Genomic DNA, 19,799 nt, shown 5'->3' with positions numbered 1-19,799 from the left:
CCCACCACCCACATACCCCTACTCTAAAACCCACCCAATCCCCCCTTAAAAAAACCTAACACTAACCCCCTGAAGATTACCCTACCTTGAGCCGTTTTCACCCAGCCGGTCCAAAGTCTTCATCCAATCCAGCAAGAAGAGGTCCTCCAGAGGGTCCGAAGTCTTCATCCTATCCGGGCAGAAGAGGACATCCAGACCGGCAGAAATCTTCATCCAAGCGGCATCTTCTTTCTTCATCCTTCCGGAGCGGAGCGGCACCATCTTGAAGACATCTGACGCGAAGCTTCCATCCAGACTGATGACTAGAGGACGAATGACGGTTCCTTTAAATGACGTCATCCAAGATGGCGTCCCTCGAATTCCGATTGGCTGATAGGATTCAATCGGAATTAAGGTAGGAAAAATCCTATTGGCTGATGCTATCAGCCAATCGGATTGAAGTTCAATCCGATTGGCTGATCGAATCAGCCAATAGGATTGAGCTTACATTCAATTGGCTGATTGGAACAGCCAATAGAATGCAAGCTCAATCCTATTGGCTGATTGGATCAGCCAATCGGATTGAACTTCAATCCGATTGGCTGATAGTATCAGCCAATAGGATTTTTCTTACCTTAATTCCGATTGGCTGATTTTATCCTATCAGTCAATCGGCATTCGAGGGACGCCATCTTGGATGACATCATTTAAAGGAACCGTCATTCGTCGTCTAGTCGTCGGTCTGGAAGGAAGCTCTGTGTTGGATGTCTTCAAGATGGTGCCGCTCCGCTCCGGAAGGATGAAGAAAGAAGATGCCGCTTGGATGAAGATTTCTGCTGGTCTGGATGTCCTCTTCTGCCGGATAGGATGAAGACTTCGGACCCTCTGGAGGACCTCTTCTTGCTGGATTGGATGAAGACTTCGGCCCAGCTGGGTGAAGACGGCTCAAGGTAGGGTGATCTTCAGGGGGTTAGTGTTAGGTTTTTTTTAAGGGGGGATTGGGTGAGTAGGGGTATGTGTGTGGTGGGTTGTAATGTTGGGGGGGTATTGTATTTTTTTTTACAGGTAAAAGAGCTGATTACTTTGGGGCAATGCCCTGCAAAAGGCCCTTTTAAGGGCTATTTGTAATTTAGTATAGGGTAGGGAATTTTATTATTTTGGGGGGCTTTTTTATTTTATTAGGGGCATTTGATTAGGTGTAATTAGTTTTAAAAAAATGTAATTTCTTTTTTATTTTCTGTAATTTAGTGGGGGGGGTTTCCATAATTTAGTTTATTTAATTTAATTGTATTTAATTGTAGGTAGTTTAGTTAATTAATTTAATTATAGAGTAGTGTTAGGTGTAATTGTAACTTAGGTTAGGGTTTATTTTACAGGTAATTTTGTATTTATTTTAGCTAGGTAGTTATTTAATAGTTAATAACTATTTAATAACTATTGTACCTAGTTAAAATAAATACAAAGTTGCCTGTAAAATAAAAATAAATCCTAAAATAGCTATAATGTTACTATTAATAATATTGTAGCTATATTAGGGTTTATTTTATAGGTATTTAGTTTTAAATAGGAATAATTTATTTAATTATAGTAATTTTATTTAGATTTATTAAAAATAGATTTAAGTTAGGGGGGTGTTAGGGTTAGACTTAGGTTTAGGGGTTGATACATTTAATATAGTAGCGGCAACGTTGGGGCGGCACATTAGGGGTTAATAATTGTAGGTAGGTGGCGGCGATGTTAGGGACGGCAGATTAGGGGTTAATAAAATGTATTCTAGTGTTTGCGAGGTGGGAGTGCGGCGGTTTAAAGGTTAATACATTTATTATAGTGGCGGCGATGTCTGGTTGGCAGATTAGGGGTTAAACATTTTTATTATAGTGTTTGCGATGTGGGGGGGGCCTCGGTTTAGGGGTTCATAGGTAGTTTATGGGTGTTAGTGTACTTTTAACACTTTAGTTCAGAGTTTTATGTTCCGGCGTTAGCCCATAAAACTCTTAACTACTGACTTTTAAATGCGGTAGGAGTCTTGGAGTTAGAGGGTGTACCGCTCACTTCTTCCAAGACTTGTAATACCGGCGTTAGGCAAATCCCATTAAAAAGATAGGATACGTAATTGGCGTAAGGGGATTTGCGGTAGCCAAAAGTCGCAGAAGAAAAGTGAGCGGTACACCTGTACCTGCCAAACTCGTAATACCACTTAAAAAGCAGCGTTGGGACCTCTCAACGCTGCTTTTTAAGGCTAATGCAGAACTCGTAATCTGACGTAGAACTTCTGGTTGAAATACTATTGAGTGATATATACACTATTATGTTTGATACACTGTTATTTTTTTAATTTTTTTTATTTATTGTTTATATTACATAATGAGGATGAATAGGCACTATATATATTTAAATGCTTCCTTGTTTATTTGTATAAGTGTGTTTATGATTGTAACCTGGCAACTATGAGTTGTCATGGAAACACATTTTTGGCTAAATTTTTTGTAATTATTTGATGGGTGGGGCTTAGCACATTTAAGTTGCACCTTGTTCACTTGCACTGATGTCTGGTCTGAGGAAGAGGTCTGTGAACCCCGAAACATTACCACAATAAAATATTAAATTTCTTTATCCAAATCCAGTGAGTGCAGTCCTTGATTTAAAAGATTGTTACTAAGATATTGACTTTGCACCCTGGTTGATGGCCCAGTGGAATTGTGAGTGCAGATACACATGGGATATATATATATATAAATAAATAGATATACAGTATGTATATATATATATATGTATATATATATATGTAAAGGTGAGACAGGTGCACTCTCACAAACTTCATTCCTTGGACAGGGTGCTGAGTGGAAGTTCAAATATAGTCAGAAGAAAACAGCACTCACTGGGCTTGACAGGAAAAGATGTTGAATAAAGGACTTCTTTTGCTGTCAAGCCCAATGAGTACTGTTTATATATATATACATACACAAACAAATTAATATTTAAAGTAAAGTGAAGTTAAAGAAAAGCCCTTTGCCTTTTTGTGGTGTTATTATGAGAGTAAGGGTACATTTACATGTATTTTTGATGTGTTTTGTGACACTTTTTTGTTTTACAAAAAAGGTAATCAGATCTCTGAGGTCAGGGTAATCATTCTAGAGTAAATCGCAATTGCACTCACGCCTTTGCATTTACTTTCAACTGTAATATGAGCCCAATTTAACTTGCGCTAACGAACACGAAAACCCATATCGCTCGCGCACAAACATTTTTTTATGTGTTGTTTACATGTACAAGTTATTGGGTGTATACTTTTTCCCACTGTGAAGATGTTGTTATATTAAATCAATATGAGAGAGTTTGTTTTATTGTGTTAAGTTCTGTATTTTTTGTTCTTTGTGGAAAATGTGGGTTTAAATGCAAGATAACTGTTTACCGCACAATACTTCAATAGCTTATTTCTTAGGGAACCATTTTTTTTTTTAAATCTAGTGAGCACTTTTTGCGTTCCTATTTTCATTCCTGTAATAATTTATACCTGCAGGTTGGTTGATATTCTTCTCAGTACAATCTCCTCCTGATACAAATGTGTCACTGGTCTGAGGTCTTTTTGCTAATAAAGGTTCTCCTGACTTATCTGGTCTGGGGCATCTTTCTATTCTTCCCATATTTTCTTGTGTAACAATGTCTCCTGGTACGTTTATTGTTTTGTTTGGTGTCACAGCTCTTCCTGTTACATCTGCAAAATAGGTACCATGGTTAATATGTTAAATCAATTGATTATCAAAAATGCATAATCTCTAATGACTTCAGGTGATAACAATTAATTTAAATAATTTGCTGTCAAATATAAGTTATCATAAGAGAAATATATATTACTTCTGTTCTTATAGAAAACAACACTAAAACATAACTATGAAATAGAAATAATTGAACAAAGTATTAAAAAAAATATCACAATTTAAATGATCTTAAAGGGACAGCCTAATCAAAATTAAATTTACATGATTCAGACTGGGCAAACAATTTTCCAATTGACTTCAAATTTGCTTTGTTTGTTTTTTGGTATTCTTTGTTGAAAGCTAAACCTAGGTAGGCTCCTATGCTAATTTCTAAGCCCTTAAAGGTCACCTCTTATTTATGAGTCAGCACTGATTGGCTAAATTTCAAGTTTGTCAAAATAACTGAGATTGGGGTGCAGTTTGCAGAGGCTTAGATATAAGGTTCTCATAGAGGTAAAACGTATATTAATATAACAGTGTTTGCTATGCAAAACGGGAGAATAGGTAATATAATCGATTATCTATATTTTTAAACAATAACAATCTGGAGTAGACAGACCCTTTAAGGACAAAGATGTCAGAGACAGCATAAGAACATAAAGCTCAGTGAAGTGGGTAAGTTGTGCCGCAATGGACAGCGTGTAGAAATATATATTATATGATTATATACATATATATTTTGGAGTTTATAGGTGTATATATACTGTACATATTAACACATATATATGTATATAATCATATACATATATATTTACTGGGAACACACAGTTCCCATGGACTGCAATGTATAGGCACTTTTCAGGGGTGGTTCACCCCACACCCACCAACTTTACCCCCAAAATACTGTATAGTGGTTATTTTATTAAAAAATAAAAATGGTACAATTTATTTTAATAAAATACACTACACTGTATTTTGGGGGCATTTGGGGCACCTTTATAAAATTAACCAGAGATTTGATTTCTGGTTAATTTTATAAGAGCTAATTGCTACCACTTGTAATGGCTGGTTATTTGTTGTGCAACGCAAACAGGAAAATTTGCCGTTTACGGGCACGCGATAAATTAGCGCTCCACTTGTAATCTAGCCCTAAATGTTTAATGTTTTTTGTAAACGTTTATATATAAATGTGTGTGTGTTTGTGCTTTTGGGTGTACACGCTAATGCAATACGATGCACAGCCTATGGTGATTAATAAATGTTACTACTGGATCTATTTCATCTGACTTGTTCAGGACAGACAGCTCCTCTTCATCTGACTGACCTGTAAAGTAAAGCAGCAGATACAGCTGTTAATCAGAATATTTTGATCATGTTATAAATTGTATTAAATTCTTTTATTCATCTTAATAGCAGATCAACTGTTTTCAGGTTTTACTACCTTTTCATGTAAAATATCATCCGATATAAATCATCCTTTAATATGTATAAACAACAAAATGTGATTTTATTTCTGTATAGTAAAGAAAGCACAGAATAAGGATTTAACAAACCTAATAGGTTTATGGTGATGAAAACACATGATTCCAACAAAACCACACTTCTAATATTAACATTTATAAAGGTTTTAAATTCTCAGACTTTAGTTACCAATAGTGGCCTGTAAGATCTTCCTGTATTCATTTGTTTTGTTTGTCTGTGTATCTGTATTTGTTACTACTAACTAAGACCTAGATTTGGAGTTTGGCGGTAGCCATGAAAACCAGCGTTAGAGGCTCCTAACGCTGGTTTTAGGCTACCGCCGGTATTTAGAGTCACTCAAAATAGGGTCTAACGCTCACTTTTCAGCCGCGACTTTTCCATACCGCAGATCCCCTTACGTCAATTGCGTATCCTATCTTTTCAATGGGATTTTTCTAACTCCGGTATTTAGAGTCGTTTCTGAAGTGAGCGTTAGACATCTAACGACAAAACTCCAGCCGCAGGAAAAAAGTCAGTAGTTAAGAGCTTTCTGGGCTAACGCCGGTTTCTAAAGCTCTTAACTACTGTACTCTAAAGTACACTAACACCCATAAACTACCTATGTACCCCTAAACCGAGGTCCCCCCACATCGCCGACACTCGAATAAATTTTTTTTAACCCCTAATCTGCCGACCGCCACCTACGTTATCCTTATGTACCGCTAATCTGCTCCCCCTAACACCGCCGACCCCTGTATTATATTTATTAACCCCTAATCTGCCCCCCACAATGTCGCCGCCAACTACCTACAATAATTAACCCCTAATCTGCCGACCGCAAAGCGCCGCCACCTACGTTATACTTATGTACCCCTAATCTGCTGCCCCTAACACCGCCGACCCCTATATTATATTTATTAACCCCTAATCTGCCCCCCTCAACCTAATCTGCCCCTGCCTCCACCTGCCTACACTTATTAACCCCTAATCTGCCGAGCGGACCTGAGCGCTACTATAATAAAGTTATTAACCCCTAATCCGCCTCACTAACCCTATAATAAATGGTATTAACCCCTAATCTGCCCTCCCTAACATCGCCGACACCTAACTTCAATTATTAACCCCTAATCTGCCGACCGGAGCTCACCGCTATTCTAATAAATCAGAATCAAGTTCAATCCGATTGGCTGATCCGATCAGCCAATCAGATTGAGCTCGCATTCTATTGGCTGATCGGAACAGCCAATAGAATGCGAGCTCAATCTGATTGGCTGATCGGATCAGCCAATCGGATTGAACTTGATTCTGATTGGCTGATTCCATCAGCCAATCAGAATTTTCCTACCTTAATTCCGATTGGCTGATAGAATCCTATCATCCAATCGGAATTCGAGGGACGCCATCTTGGATGACGTCCCTTAAAGGAACCTTCATTCGGCTAGTAGGCGTCGGGAGAAGAGGATGTTCCGCGTCGGAGGTCTGCAAGATGGATCCGGAAGAAAGAAGATTGAAGATGCCGTTGATAGAAGTCTTCATCCGGATCATGGACCTCTTCAGCTCCCGCTTGGATGAAGACTTCATCCGGATCATGGACCTCTTCAGCTCCCGCTTGGATGAAGACTTCAGCCGGATCATGGACCTCTTCAGCCCCCCGCTTGGGCTTGGATCAGGACATCGGAGGAGCTCTTCAGGACGGATCGGTGAACCTGGTAGGGTGAAGACAAGGTAGGAAGATCTTCAGGGGCTTAGTGTTAGGTTTATTTAAGGGGGGTTTGGGTTAGATTAGGGGTATGTGGGTGGTGGGTTGTAATGTTGGGGGGGGGGTATTGTATGTTTTTTTTTACAGGCAAAAGAGCTGAACTTCTTGGGGCATGCCCCGCAAAGGGCCCTGTTCAGGGCTGGTAAGGTAAAAGAGCTTTTAACTTTAGTAATTTAGAATAGGGTAGGGCATTTTTTATTTTGGGGGGCTTTGTTGTTTTATTAGGGGGCTTAGAGTAGGTGTAATTAGTTTAAAATTGTTGTAATATTTTTCTTATGTTTGTAGATATTTTTTTATTTTTTGTAACTTAGTTCTTTTTTATTTTTTGTACTTTAGTTAGTTTATTTCATTGTAGTTATTTGTAGATATTGTATTTAATTAATGTATTGATAGTGTAGTGTTAGGTTTAATTGTAGGTAATTGTAGGTATTTTATTTAATTTATTTAATGATAGTATAGTGTTAGGTTTAATTGTAACTTAGGTTAGGATTTATTTTACAGGTAATTTTGTAATTATTTTAACTAGGTAACTATTAAATAGTTCTTAACTATTTAATAGCTATTGTACCTGGTTAAAATAATTACAAAGTTGCCTGTAAAATAAATATTAATCCTAAAATAGCTACAATGTAATTATAATTTATATTGTAGCTATATTAGGGTTTATTTTACAGGTAAGTATTTAGCTTTAAATAGGAATAATTTATTTAATAAGAGTTAATTTATTTCGTTAGAATAAAATTATATTTAAGTTAGGGGGTTGTTAGTGTTAGGGTTAGACTTAGCTTTAGGGGTTAATCCATTTATTAGAATAGCGGTAAGCTCCGGTCGGCAGATTAGGGGTTAATAATTGAAGTTAGGTGTCGGCGATGTTAGGGAGGGCAGATTAGGGGTTAATACTATTTACTATAGGGTTAGTGAGGCGGATTAGGGGTTAATAACTTTATTATAGTAGCGCTCAGGTCCGCTCGGCAGATTAGGGGTTAATAAGTGTAGGCAGGTGGAGGCGACGTTGAGGGGGGCAGATTAGGGGTTAATAAATATAATATAGGGGTCGGCGGTGTTAGGGGCAGCAGATTAGGGGTACATAAGGATAATGTAAGTAGCGGCGGTTTACGGAGCGGCAGATTAGGGGTTAAAAATAAAATGCAGGTGTCAGCGATAGCGGGGGCGGCAGATTAGGGGTTAATAAGTGTAAGGTTAGGGGTGTTTAGACTCGGGGTACATGTTAGGGTGTTAAGTGCAGACGTAGGAAGGGTTACCGCATAGCAAACAATGGGGCTGCGTTAGGAGCTGAACGCGGCTTTTTTGCAGGTGTTTGGTTTTTTTTCAGCTCAAACAGCTCCATTGTTTCCTATGGGGGAATCGTGCACGAGCACGTTTTTGAGGCTGGCCACTTGCGTAAGCAACTCTGGTATCGAGAGTTGAAGCTGCGTTAAAAATGCTCTACGCTCCTTTTTTGGAGCCTAACGCAGCCATTCTTTGGACTCTCAATACCAGAGTTATTTTTATGGTGCGGCCAGAAAAAAGCCGGTGTTAGTTTTTCGGGTCGTTACCGACAAAACTCCAAATCTAGCTGTAACTTTCTACCCTGTATCATGTCCAACACTATGGAATTTGGGGACACTTTACAAATAAATAACAATAATAGTAATAATGATATTAATAATAACAATAATAATAAAAATCATTGGCGAGATCCGATAAACGGCGTAGTTTTTGGCGCAAGCGAGGGAACCGGCACCGCCAGTAATTTCACCTCGCACATCGGGGTATTACATATACCCCACTGGCAGTTGCTAAAGTGCCGTAAGTCGGATAAACTAGCGATGTCCAGAAATGAGCGTAACTACAAATTTCTGGAGTCGCCAGTGACTTACGGCACTTTAGCAACTGCCTGCGCCTAAAAAAACGAACTAAAATATTAAATCTCCCGTAACTGTCTAACAGGCCTCCCAAAAATCAGCCCGACACGTATACCCCTATATCCGCAATCCCCCCTCTCACTCCTAATAATAAATGTATTAACCCCTAGACCGACAACCCCCACAACGCAATAAGCCTAATTATTAACCCCTATACCGCCATAGCCCACACCGCAATAAACCTATCCTAGTATTAACCCCTAAACTGCTGCTCCCGGAGCCCACCGCCACCTACATTACATGTATTAACCCCTAAACCGCCGCTCCCGGACCCCGCCGCACCTATATAAAGTGTTTAACCCCTAAACCACCTCTCCCGGACCCCGCCACCACTTACATTAAGTGTATTAAACCTTAATCTGACCCCCCTACACCGCCGCCACCTACATTAAATATATTAACCTCTAATCTGACCCCCCCTACACCGCCGCCACCTACATTAAATGTATTACCCCCTAAATCTAAGTCTAACCCTAACACCCCCCTAACTTAATTCTTATTTAAATCAATCTAAATAATAACAGAATTTATGCTTACCTGATAAATTACATTCTCTTGCGGTGTATCCAGTCCACGGATTCATCCTTTACTTGTGGGATATTCTCATTCCTTACAGGAAGTGGCAAAGAGAGCACACAGCAGAGCTGTCCATATAGCTCCCCCTCTAGCTCCACCCCCCAGTCATTCGACCAAAGGTTAGGAAGAAAAAGGAGAAACCATAGGGTGTAGTGGTGACTGTAGTTTAAACAAAAACATTTTTTACCTGACTTAAATGCCAGGGCGGGCCGTGGACTGGATACACCGCAAGAGAAAGTAATTCATCAGGTAAGCATAAATTCTGTTTTCTCTTGCAAGGTGTATACAGTCCACGGATTCATCCTTTACTTGTGGAATACCAATACCAAAGCTTTAAGACACTGATGAAGGGAGGGAACAAGGCAGGTACCTTAAACGGAAGGCACCACTGCTTGCAAAACCTTTCTCCCAAAAATAGCCTCCGAAGAAGCAAAAGTATCGAATTTGTAAAATTTTGAAAAAGTATGCAGTGAAGACCAAGTCGCTGCCTTACAAATCTGTTCAACAGAAGCCTAGTTTTTAAAAGCCCATGTGGAAGCCACTGCTCTGGTAGAATGAGCAGTAATAGTTTCAGGAGGCTGCTGGCCAGCAGTCTCATAGGCCAAACGGATGATGCTTTTCAGCCAAAAGGAGAGAGAGGTAGCAGTCGCTTTCTGACCTCTCCTCTTACCAGAATAGATAACAAACAAGGAAGATGTTTGTCTGAAATCCTTAGTTGCTTGCAAATAGAACTTTAGAGCACGAACTACATCAAGATTGTGCAACAGACGTTCCTTCTTCGAAGAAGGATTAGGACACAGAGAAGGAACAACTATTTCCTGGTTAATATTCTTATTAGAAACCACTTTAGGAAGGAAACCAGGTTTGGTACGCAAAACTACCTTATCCGCGTGGAACACCAGGTAAGGTGAATCGCACTGTAAGGCAGATAATTCTGAAACTCTTCGAGCAGAAGAGATAGCTACCAAAAACAAAACTTTCCAAGATAACAACTTAATATCTATGGAATGTAAAGGTTCAAACTGAACCCCTTGAAGAGCTGAAAGAACTAGATTTAGACTCCATGGCGGAGCCACCGGTTTATAGACTGGCTTGATTCTGACTAAGGCCTGTGCAAACGCTTGAACGTCTGGAACCTCTGCCAGACGCTTGTGTAAAAGGATAGACAGAGCAGACATCTGTCCTTTTAAGGAACTAGCTGACAATCCTTTCTCCAAACCTTCTTGAAGAAAAGACCATATCCTGGGAATCCTAATCTTACTCCATGAGTAACCCTTGGATTTACACCAACAAAGATATTTCCGCCATATCTTATGGTAGATTTTCCTGGTGGCAGGCTTTCTCACCTGAATCAGGGTATCTATAACTGACTCAGAGAAACCACGCTTTGATAGAATTAAGCGTTGAATCTCCAGGCAGTCAGACGTAGAGAAATTAGATTTGGATGCTTGAATGGACCTTGAATTAGAAGATCCTGCCTCATTGGCAGTGTCCATGGTGGGACAGATGACATGTCCACTAGGTCTGTATACCAAGTCCTGCGTGGCCATGCAGGCGCTATCAGAATCACTGAAGCCTTCTCCTGCTTGATTCTGGCGACCAGACGAGGGAGAAGCGGAAACGGTGGAAAAACATAAGCCAGATTGAAGGACCAGGGCGCTGCTAGAGCATCTATCAAAGCCGCCTTGGGGTCCCGGGACCTGGCTCCGTAGAGAGGAAGTTTGGAGTTCTGACGGGACGCCATCAGATCCAACTCTGGAGTGCCCCAAAGCTGAGTTAGCTGGGCAAATACCTCCGGGTGGAGTTCCCACTCCCCCGGATGAAAGGTCTGACGACTAAGGAAATCGGCCTCCCAGTTGTCTACTCCTGGGATGTGAATTGCTGAGAGATGGCAGGAGTGATCCTCCGCCCACCTGATTATTTTGGTTACTTCCTTCATCGCTAGGGAACTCTTTGTTCCCCCTTGATGATTGATGTAAGCTACAGTCGCGATGTTGTCCGACTGAAATCTGATGAATTTGGCCGCAGCTAGTTGAGGCCATGCCTGAAGCGCGTTGAATATCGCCCTCAGCTCCAGAAGGTTTATTGGGAGAAGAGATTCTTCCCGAGACCATAAGCCTTGAGCTTTCAGGGAGTCCCAGACCGCACCCCAGCCTAACAGACTGGCGTCGGTCGTTACAATGATCCACTCTGGTCTGCGGAAACATATTCCCTGAGACAGGTGATCCTGAGACAACCACTAGAGAAGAGAATCTCTGGTCTCCTGGTCCAACTGTATTTGAGGAGACAAATCTGCATAATCCCCATTCCACTGTTTGAGCATGCATAGTTGCAGTGGTCTGAGATGTATCCGAGCGAAAGGGACTATGTCCATTGCCGCTACCATTAATCCGATTGCCTCCATGCACTGAGCTACAGATGGCTGAGGAATGGAATGAAGAACTCGGCAAGTGGTTAAAAGTTTCAACTTTCTGACCTCCGTCAGAAATATTTTCATTTCTACTGAATCTATTAGTGTTCCTAGGAAGGGAACCCTTGTGAGTGGGGACAGAGAACTCTTTTTGATGTTCACCTTCCACCCGTGAGACCTCAGAAAGGCCAATACAATCTCTGTGTGAGCCTTGGCTCTGTGAAAGGACAGCGCCTGAATTAAGATGTCGTCTAAATAAGGCGCCACTGCTATGCCCTGCATCATAGAACCGCCAGAAGGGACCCTAGCACCTTTGTGAAAATTCTGGGAGCAGTGGCTAACCCAAATGGAAGAGCCACAAACTGGTAATGCTTGTCTAGAAAAGCGAACCTGAGGAACTGATGATGATCTTTGTGGATAGGAATATGCAGGTACGCATCCCTTAGATCCACAATAGTCATATATTGACCTTCCTGGATCATAGGCAAGATTGTCCGAATGGTCTCCATCTTGAATGATGGGACTCTGAGGAATCTGTTTAGAATTTTTACATCCAGGATTGGTCTGAAAGTTCCTTCTTTTTTGGGAACCACAAACAGGTTTGAGTAAAAACCCAGTCCTTGTTCTGCAATTGGAACTGGGTATAACACTCCCATTGTATGTAGATCTTCTACACAGCGTAAGAACGCCTCTTTCTTTGTCTGGTCTGTGGACAGACGAGAAATGTGGAACCTTCCCCTTGGAGGGGAGTCCTTGAATTCTAGAAGATATCCCTGGGAAACAATCTCTAATGCCCAGGGATCGTGAACATCTCTTGCCCAGGCCTGAGCGAAGAGAGAAAGTCTGCCCCCTTACCAGATCCGGTCCCGGATTGGGGGCTACCCCTTCATGCTGTCTTGGTAGCAGCTGCAGGCTTTTTGGCCTGTTTACCCTTGTTCCAGCCCTGGTAAGGCTTCCAGGTTGCCTTGGGCTGTGAAGCGTTACCCTCTTGCTTTGCAGCTGTAGATGCTGAAGCGGGACTGCTCCTGAAATTACGAAAGGAACGAAAATTAGCTTTGTTTTTAGCCTTAAAGTGTTTGTCCTGAGGGAGAGCATGGCCCTTTCCCCCGGTGATTTCTGAAATGATCTCTTTCAATTCTGGCCCGAAAAGGGTCTTTCCTTTGAAGGGGATATTTAATAATTTGGATTTTGACGACACATCGGCCGACCATGACTTGAGCCAAAGCGCTCTGCGCGCCATAATGGCGAAACCTGAATTTTTTTGCCGCTAACTTAGCTAATTGCAAAGCGGCATCTGTGATAAAAGAATTAGCCAGCTTTAGAGCCTTAATTCTATCCATAATTTCGTCGTATGAGGTCTCCGTCTGGAGTGAATCCTCCAGCGCCTCAAATCAGAAAGCAGCTGCAGCAGTTACAGGAATAATGCAGGCAATAGGTTGGAGAAGAAAACCTTGTTGAACAAAAATTTTCTTAAGTAAACCCTCTAACTTTTTATCCATAGGGTCTTTAAAAACACAACTGTCTTCAATTGGTATGGTTGTGCATTTAGCAAGCAAAGAAACAGCCCCCTCTACCTTAGGGACCGTCTGCCACGAGTCTCGCATGGGGTCAGTTACGGGGAACATTTTCTTAAAAATAGGGGGGGGGGGGAAAGGGACACCTGGTCTATCACACTCCTTAGTAACAATATCCGCAACCCTCTTAGGGACCGGAAACGCATCAGTGTATACCGGGACCTCTAGGTACTTGTCCATTTTACACAATTTCTTTGGGACCACCATAGGGTCACAATCATCCAGAGTAGCTAATACCTCCCTAAGCAATACGCGGAGGTGTTCCAATTTAAATTTAAATGCTAATGTATCTGAATCTGCCTGATGAGAAACCTTTCCTGAATCGGAAATTTCTCCCTCAGACATCAAGTCCCTCACTCCCACTTCAGAGCGTTGTGAGGGTACATCAGATAAGGCTACCAAAGCTTCAGATTGCTCATAATCTGTTCTTAAAACAGAGCTATCATGCTTTGCACGAAAAACTGGCAGTTTAGATAGGAAGTCCGCAAGGGAGTTATCCATGACTGCCGCTAGTTGTTGCAATGTAATAGGGGCAGACGCACTAGAGGTACTAGGCATCGCTTGAGCGGGCGTAACTGGTTGTGACACATGGGGAGAGGTAGACAGACTATACTCATTACCTTCAGTCTGAAAATCATCTAGGGCCACATTTTTAAGTGCAACAATATGATCTTTAAAGTGTATAGACACATTAGTGCAATTGGGACACATTCTGAGAGGGGGTTCCACCATGGCTTCTAAACACATTGAACAAGGACTTTCCTTGGTCTCAGACATGTTTAACAGACTAGTAATATGTACAAACAGGCTTAGAAATCACTTTAAACAAATAAAATACACAATTTGAAAAAATGTTACTGTGCCTTTAAGAAATAAAAAGAGCACACAATTTTACAAAACAGTGAAAAATGCAGCAATCCTTTTGAAATTTTCACAGTATGTACCTAAAGCCTTAATAAGATTGCACCACAAGTTTCAAAACGATTAACCCCTTAATGCCCAAACCGGAACAGCCTAAAGCCAATAACCGGTTAAATTACTACAGCACCTTGCCACAGCTTACTGCTGTGGCCCTACCTGCCCTTAGGGATCAGTTTTGGGGGAATAAAGCTCTTTTTAGGCCCTCAAACAGCAGCAGGACCCTCCATGTGAAGCAGCATGAACTTGTCTTTCAATTCTAACTGCGCATCTGAGGCGCAAAATTAGGCCCCTCCCACTCCACTCCGGAGCTATGAGGCCTACAAAAATCACTTCTAAGTGAATACATTTTAGCCATGTGGATAATAAGCCCAGAAAGTACTCAAAAGTGTCTCCCAACGAGTATTTCTTAAGTAAAATAATCGATTGCCCTAAGTTAGTGTCAACCAGCATAATTATCCCTGTTATGTAAGCATTCAATTCTCTACTAAGTCTCAGAACATAGCTTACCCTCCCCACATGGGGATATTGTCAGTCTTCTAGCATTATCTCAGTCTTATCTAGAAATAAATGACTGAACATACCTCATTGCAGTCAAGCCTGCAAACTGTTCCCCCCAACTGAAGTTTTCTGGTACTCCTCAGTCCTGTGTGGGAACAGCAATGGATTTTAGTTACAACATGCTAAAATCATCTTCCTCTCAGCAGAATTCTTCATCTTTTTTCTGCCAGAGAGTAAATAGTACAAACCGATACCATTTAAAAATAACAAACTTTTGATTGAAGATAATAAAACTACAATTCTAACACCACATTTACTTTACCCTCCCGTAGAGAAACCCTAGTGCTTAGAGCCGGCAAAGAGAATGACTGGGGGTGGAGCTAGAGGGGGAGCTATATGGACAGCTCTGCTGTGTGCTCTCTTTGCCACTTCCTGTAGGGAATGAGAATATCCCACAAGTAAAGGATGAATCCGTGGACTGGATACACCTTGCAAGAGAAATTAATATTATTAACTAAAGTATTCCTATTTAAAACTAAATATTTACCTATAAAATAAACCCTAAGATAGCTACAATATAATTAATAATTACATTGTAGCTATCTTAGGGTTTATTTTTATTTTACAGGCAACTTTGTATTTATTTTATCTAGGTACAATAGCTATTAAATAATTAATAACTATTTAACAGCTACCTATTTAAAATAATTACAAAATTACCTGTAAAATTACCTGTAAAATAAATCCATACCTAAGTTACAAATACACCTAACACTACACTATCAATACATTAATTAAATAAATTAACTACAATTATCTAAAATAAAATACAATTAAATAAACTAAACTACAGTACAAAAACAAACAAACACTAAATTACAAAAAATAAAAAAATATTACAAGAAGTTTAAACTAATTACACCTAATCTAATCCCCCTAATAAAATAATAAAGCCCCCCAAAATAATAAAATGCCCTACCCTATACTAAATTACAAAGTAATCAGCTCTTTTACCAGCCCTTAAAAGGGCTTTTTGCGGGGCATTGCCCCAAAGTAATCAGCTCTTTTACCTGTAAAAAAAATACAACCCCCCCAACATTAAAACCCACCACCCAATCAGCCAATCGGATTGAGCTCGCATTCTATTGGCTGTTCCGATCAGCCACTTCAATCTGATTGGCTGATTGAATCAGCAAATCAGATTTTTCCTACCTTAATTCCGATTGGTTGATAGAATCCTATCAGCCAATCGGAATTCGAGGGAAGCCATCTTGGATGACGTCACTTAAAGGAACCTTCATTTCGTCGGGTAGTCGTCGGTGAAGAAGGATGTTCCGCATCGGAGGTCTTGAAGATGGAGCCGGAAGGATGAAGATAGAAGACGCCATTTGGATGAAGACTTCTACCGGATGGAGGACCTCTTCTGCGCCACTTGGATGAAGACTTCTACTGGATGGAGGACCTCTTCTGCGCCGCTTGGATGAAGAGTTCGGCCCGGCTGGGTGAAGATGGCTCAAGGTAGGGTAATCTTCAGGGGGTTAGTGTTTGGTTTTTTAAGGGAGGTTTGGGTGGGTTTTAGAGTAGGGGTATGTGGGTGGTGGGTTTTAATTTTGGGGGGGTTGTATTTTTTTTTACAGGTAAAAGAGCTGATTACTTTGGGGCAATGCCCCGCAAAAAGCCTTTTTAAGGGCTGGTACTTTGTAATTTAGTATAGGGTAGGGCATTTTATTATTTTGGGGGGCTTTGTTATTTTATTAGGGGGTTTAAATTAGGTGTAATTAGTTTAAACTTCTTGTAATTTTTTTATTTTTTGTAATTTAGTGTTTTTTTTGTACTATAGTTTAGTTTATTTAATTGTATTTTATTTTAGATAATTGTAGTTAATTTATTTAATTAATTTATTGATAGTGTAGTGTTAGGTGTATTTGTAACTTAGGTTAGGATTTATTTTACAGGTAATTTTGTAATTATTTTAAATAGGTAGCTATTAAATAGTTATTAACTATTTAATAGCTATTGTACCTAGTTAAAATAAATACAAAGTTGCCTGTAAAATAAATATAAACCCTAAAATAGCTACAATGTAATTATTAATTATATTGTAGCTATCTTAGGGTTTATTTTATAGGTAAGTATTTAGTTTTAAATAGGAATAATTTAGTTAATAATATTAATATTATTTAGATTTATTTAAATAATAATTGTTAGGGAGGTGTTAGGGTTGGACTTAGGTTTAGGGGGTAATACATTTAATGTAGGTGGCGGCGGTGTAGGGGGGTCAGATTAGAGGTTAATACATTGAATGTAGGTGGCGGCGGTGTAGGGGGGTCAGATTAGGGGTTAATAAATTTAATGTAGGTGACGGCGGGGTCCTGGAGCGGCGGATTAGGGGTTAATACACTTTCGCCTAGATTTAGAGTTCTGCATTAGGGTTAAAACCCTACCTATAAACCCCTAATCTGCTGCCCCTAACATTGCCGACACCTACATAATATTTATTAACCCCTAATCTGCCCCCCCCAATGTCGCCGCTACCTACCTACACTTATTAACCCCTAATCTGCCGACCGGAGCTCGCCGCTACTCTAATAAATGTATTAACCCCTAAACCACCTCACTCCCGCCTCAAAAACCCTATAATAAATAGTATTAACCCCTAATCTGCCCTCCCTAACATCGCCGACACCTAAGTTCAAGTATTAACCCCTAATCTGCCGACCGGACCTCGCCGCTACTCTAATAAATGTATTAACCCCTAAAGCTAAGTCTAACCCTAACCCTAACACCCCCCTAAGTAAAATATAATTTTAATCTAACAAAATAAATGAAATATTATTAACTAAAGTCTTCCTATTTAAAACTAAATACTTTCCTGTAAAATAAACCCTAATATAGCTACAATATAACAAATAATTAAATTGTAGCTATTTTAGAATTTATATTTATTTTACAGGCAACTTTGTATTTATTTTAACCAGGTACAATAGCTATTAAATAGTTATTTACTATTTAATAGCTACCTAGTTAAAATATTTACAAAATTACCTGTAAAATAAATCCTAACCTAAGTTACAATTAAACCTAACACTACACTATCAATAAATAAATTAAATCAATTAACTACAAGTACCTACAATTAAATAAACTAAACTAAATTACAAAAAAAACAAACACTAAATTACAAAAAATAAAAAAAGATTACAATAATTTTAAGCTAATTACACCTACTCTAAGCCCCCTAATAAAATAACAAAGCCCCCCAAAATAAAAAAAATACCTACCCTAATCTAAATTAAAAAAGTTAACAGCTCTATTACCTTACCAGCCCTTAAAAGGGCTTTTTGCGGGGCATTCCCCAAAGAAATCAGCTCTTTTGCCTGTAAAAAAACACAATACCACCCCCCAACATTATAACCCACCACCCACATACCCCTACTCTAACCCTTACCCCCCTTAAATAAACCTAACACTACCCCCTGAAGATCTCCCTACCTTGAGTCGTCTTCACCCAACCGGGCACCGATGGACCAAAAGAAGACATCCGGAGCGGCAGAAGTCTTCATCCTATCTGGGCAGAAGAGGACATCCGGACCGGTAGACATCTTCATCCAAGCAGCATCTTTTATCTTCATCCATCCATCCGGAGCAGAGCGGAGCCATCTACTTCCAGCTGACGCAGATCCATCCTCTTCAACCGAGGCCTACTCGCCAAATGAAGGAATTAATCAGAATTAAGGTAGGAAAAATCTGATTGGCTGATTGAATCAGCCAATCAGATTCAAGTTCAATCGGATTGGCTGATCCAATCAGCCAATCAGATTGAGCTCGCATTCTATTGGCTGTTCCGATCAGCCAATAGAATGCGAGCTCAATCTGATTGGCTGATTGGATCAGCCAATCAGATTTTTTCCTACCTTAATTCCGATTGGCTAATAGAATCCTATCAGCCAATCGGAATTCGAGGTACGCCATCTTGGATGACGTCATTTAAAGGAACCTTCATTCGGCGAGTAGGCGTCGGTAGAAGAGGATGGATCCGCGTCAGCTGGAAGAAGATGGATCCGCTCCGGATGGATGAAGATAGAAGATGCCGCTTGGATGAAGATGTCTACCGGTCCGGATGTCCTCTTCTGCCCAGATAGGATGAAGACTTCTGCCGCTCCGGATGTCTTCTTTTGGTCCATCGGTGCCCGGTTGGGTGAAGACGACTCAAGGTAAGGAAATCTTCAGGGGGGTAGTGTTAGGTTTATTTAAGGGGGGTTTGGTTTAGAGTAGGGGTATGTGGGTGGTGGGTTGTAATGTTGGGGGGTGGTATTGAGTTTTTTTTACAGGCAAAAGAGCTGATTTCTTTGGGGCATGCCCCACAAAAAGCCCTTTTAAGGGCTGGTAAGGTAATAGAGCTGTTAACTTTTTTAATTTAGATTAGGGTAGGGAATTTTTTTATTTTGTGGGGCTTTGTTATTTTATTAGGGGGCTTAGAGTAGGTGTAATTAGTTTAAAATTCTTGTAATGTTTTTTTATTTTTTGTAATTTAGTGTTTGTTTTTGTAATTTAGTTTAGTTTATTTAATTGTAGGTATTTGTAGTTAATTTATTTAATTTATTTATTGATAGTGTAGTGTTAGGTTTAATTGTAACTTAGGTTAGGATTTATTTTACAGGTAATTTTGTAATTGTTTTAACTAGGTAGCTATTAAATAGTAAATAACTATTTAATAGCTATTGTACCTAGTTAAAATAAATACAAAGTTGCCTGTAAAATAAATATAAATTCTAAAATAGCTACAATATAATTATTCGTTATATTGTAGCTATATTAGGGTTTATTTTACAGGTAAGTATTTAGTTTTAAATAGGAAGACTTTAGTTAATAATATTTCATTTATTTCGTTAGATTAGAATTATATTTAATTTAGGGGGGTGTTAGGGTTAGGGTTAGATTTAGCTTTAGGGGTTAATACATTTATTAGAGTAGTGGCGAGGTCCGGTCGGCAGATTT

The 19,799-nt window shown here is 39.8% G+C and overlaps 1 gene segment (V, D, J or C); it reads right to left on the bottom strand.

Annotated features, from left to right (window-relative positions):
• LOC128642500 (Ig heavy chain C region-like) overlaps positions 1-19,799 on the bottom strand; it is a 211,315-nt gene that overhangs the window by 68,218 nt on the left and 123,298 nt on the right. The window contains 1 exon segment of the C gene segment in view: positions 3,494-3,694. Coding sequence covers positions 3,494-3,694 — 201 coding nt within the window.

The sequence above is a fragment of the Bombina bombina genome, chromosome 11, assembly GCF_027579735.1.
Source record: "Bombina bombina isolate aBomBom1 chromosome 11, aBomBom1.pri, whole genome shotgun sequence".
Classification (NCBI taxonomy): domain Eukaryota; kingdom Metazoa; phylum Chordata; class Amphibia; order Anura; family Bombinatoridae; genus Bombina; species Bombina bombina.
This window is presented reverse-complemented; position numbering and strand designations above follow the sequence as displayed.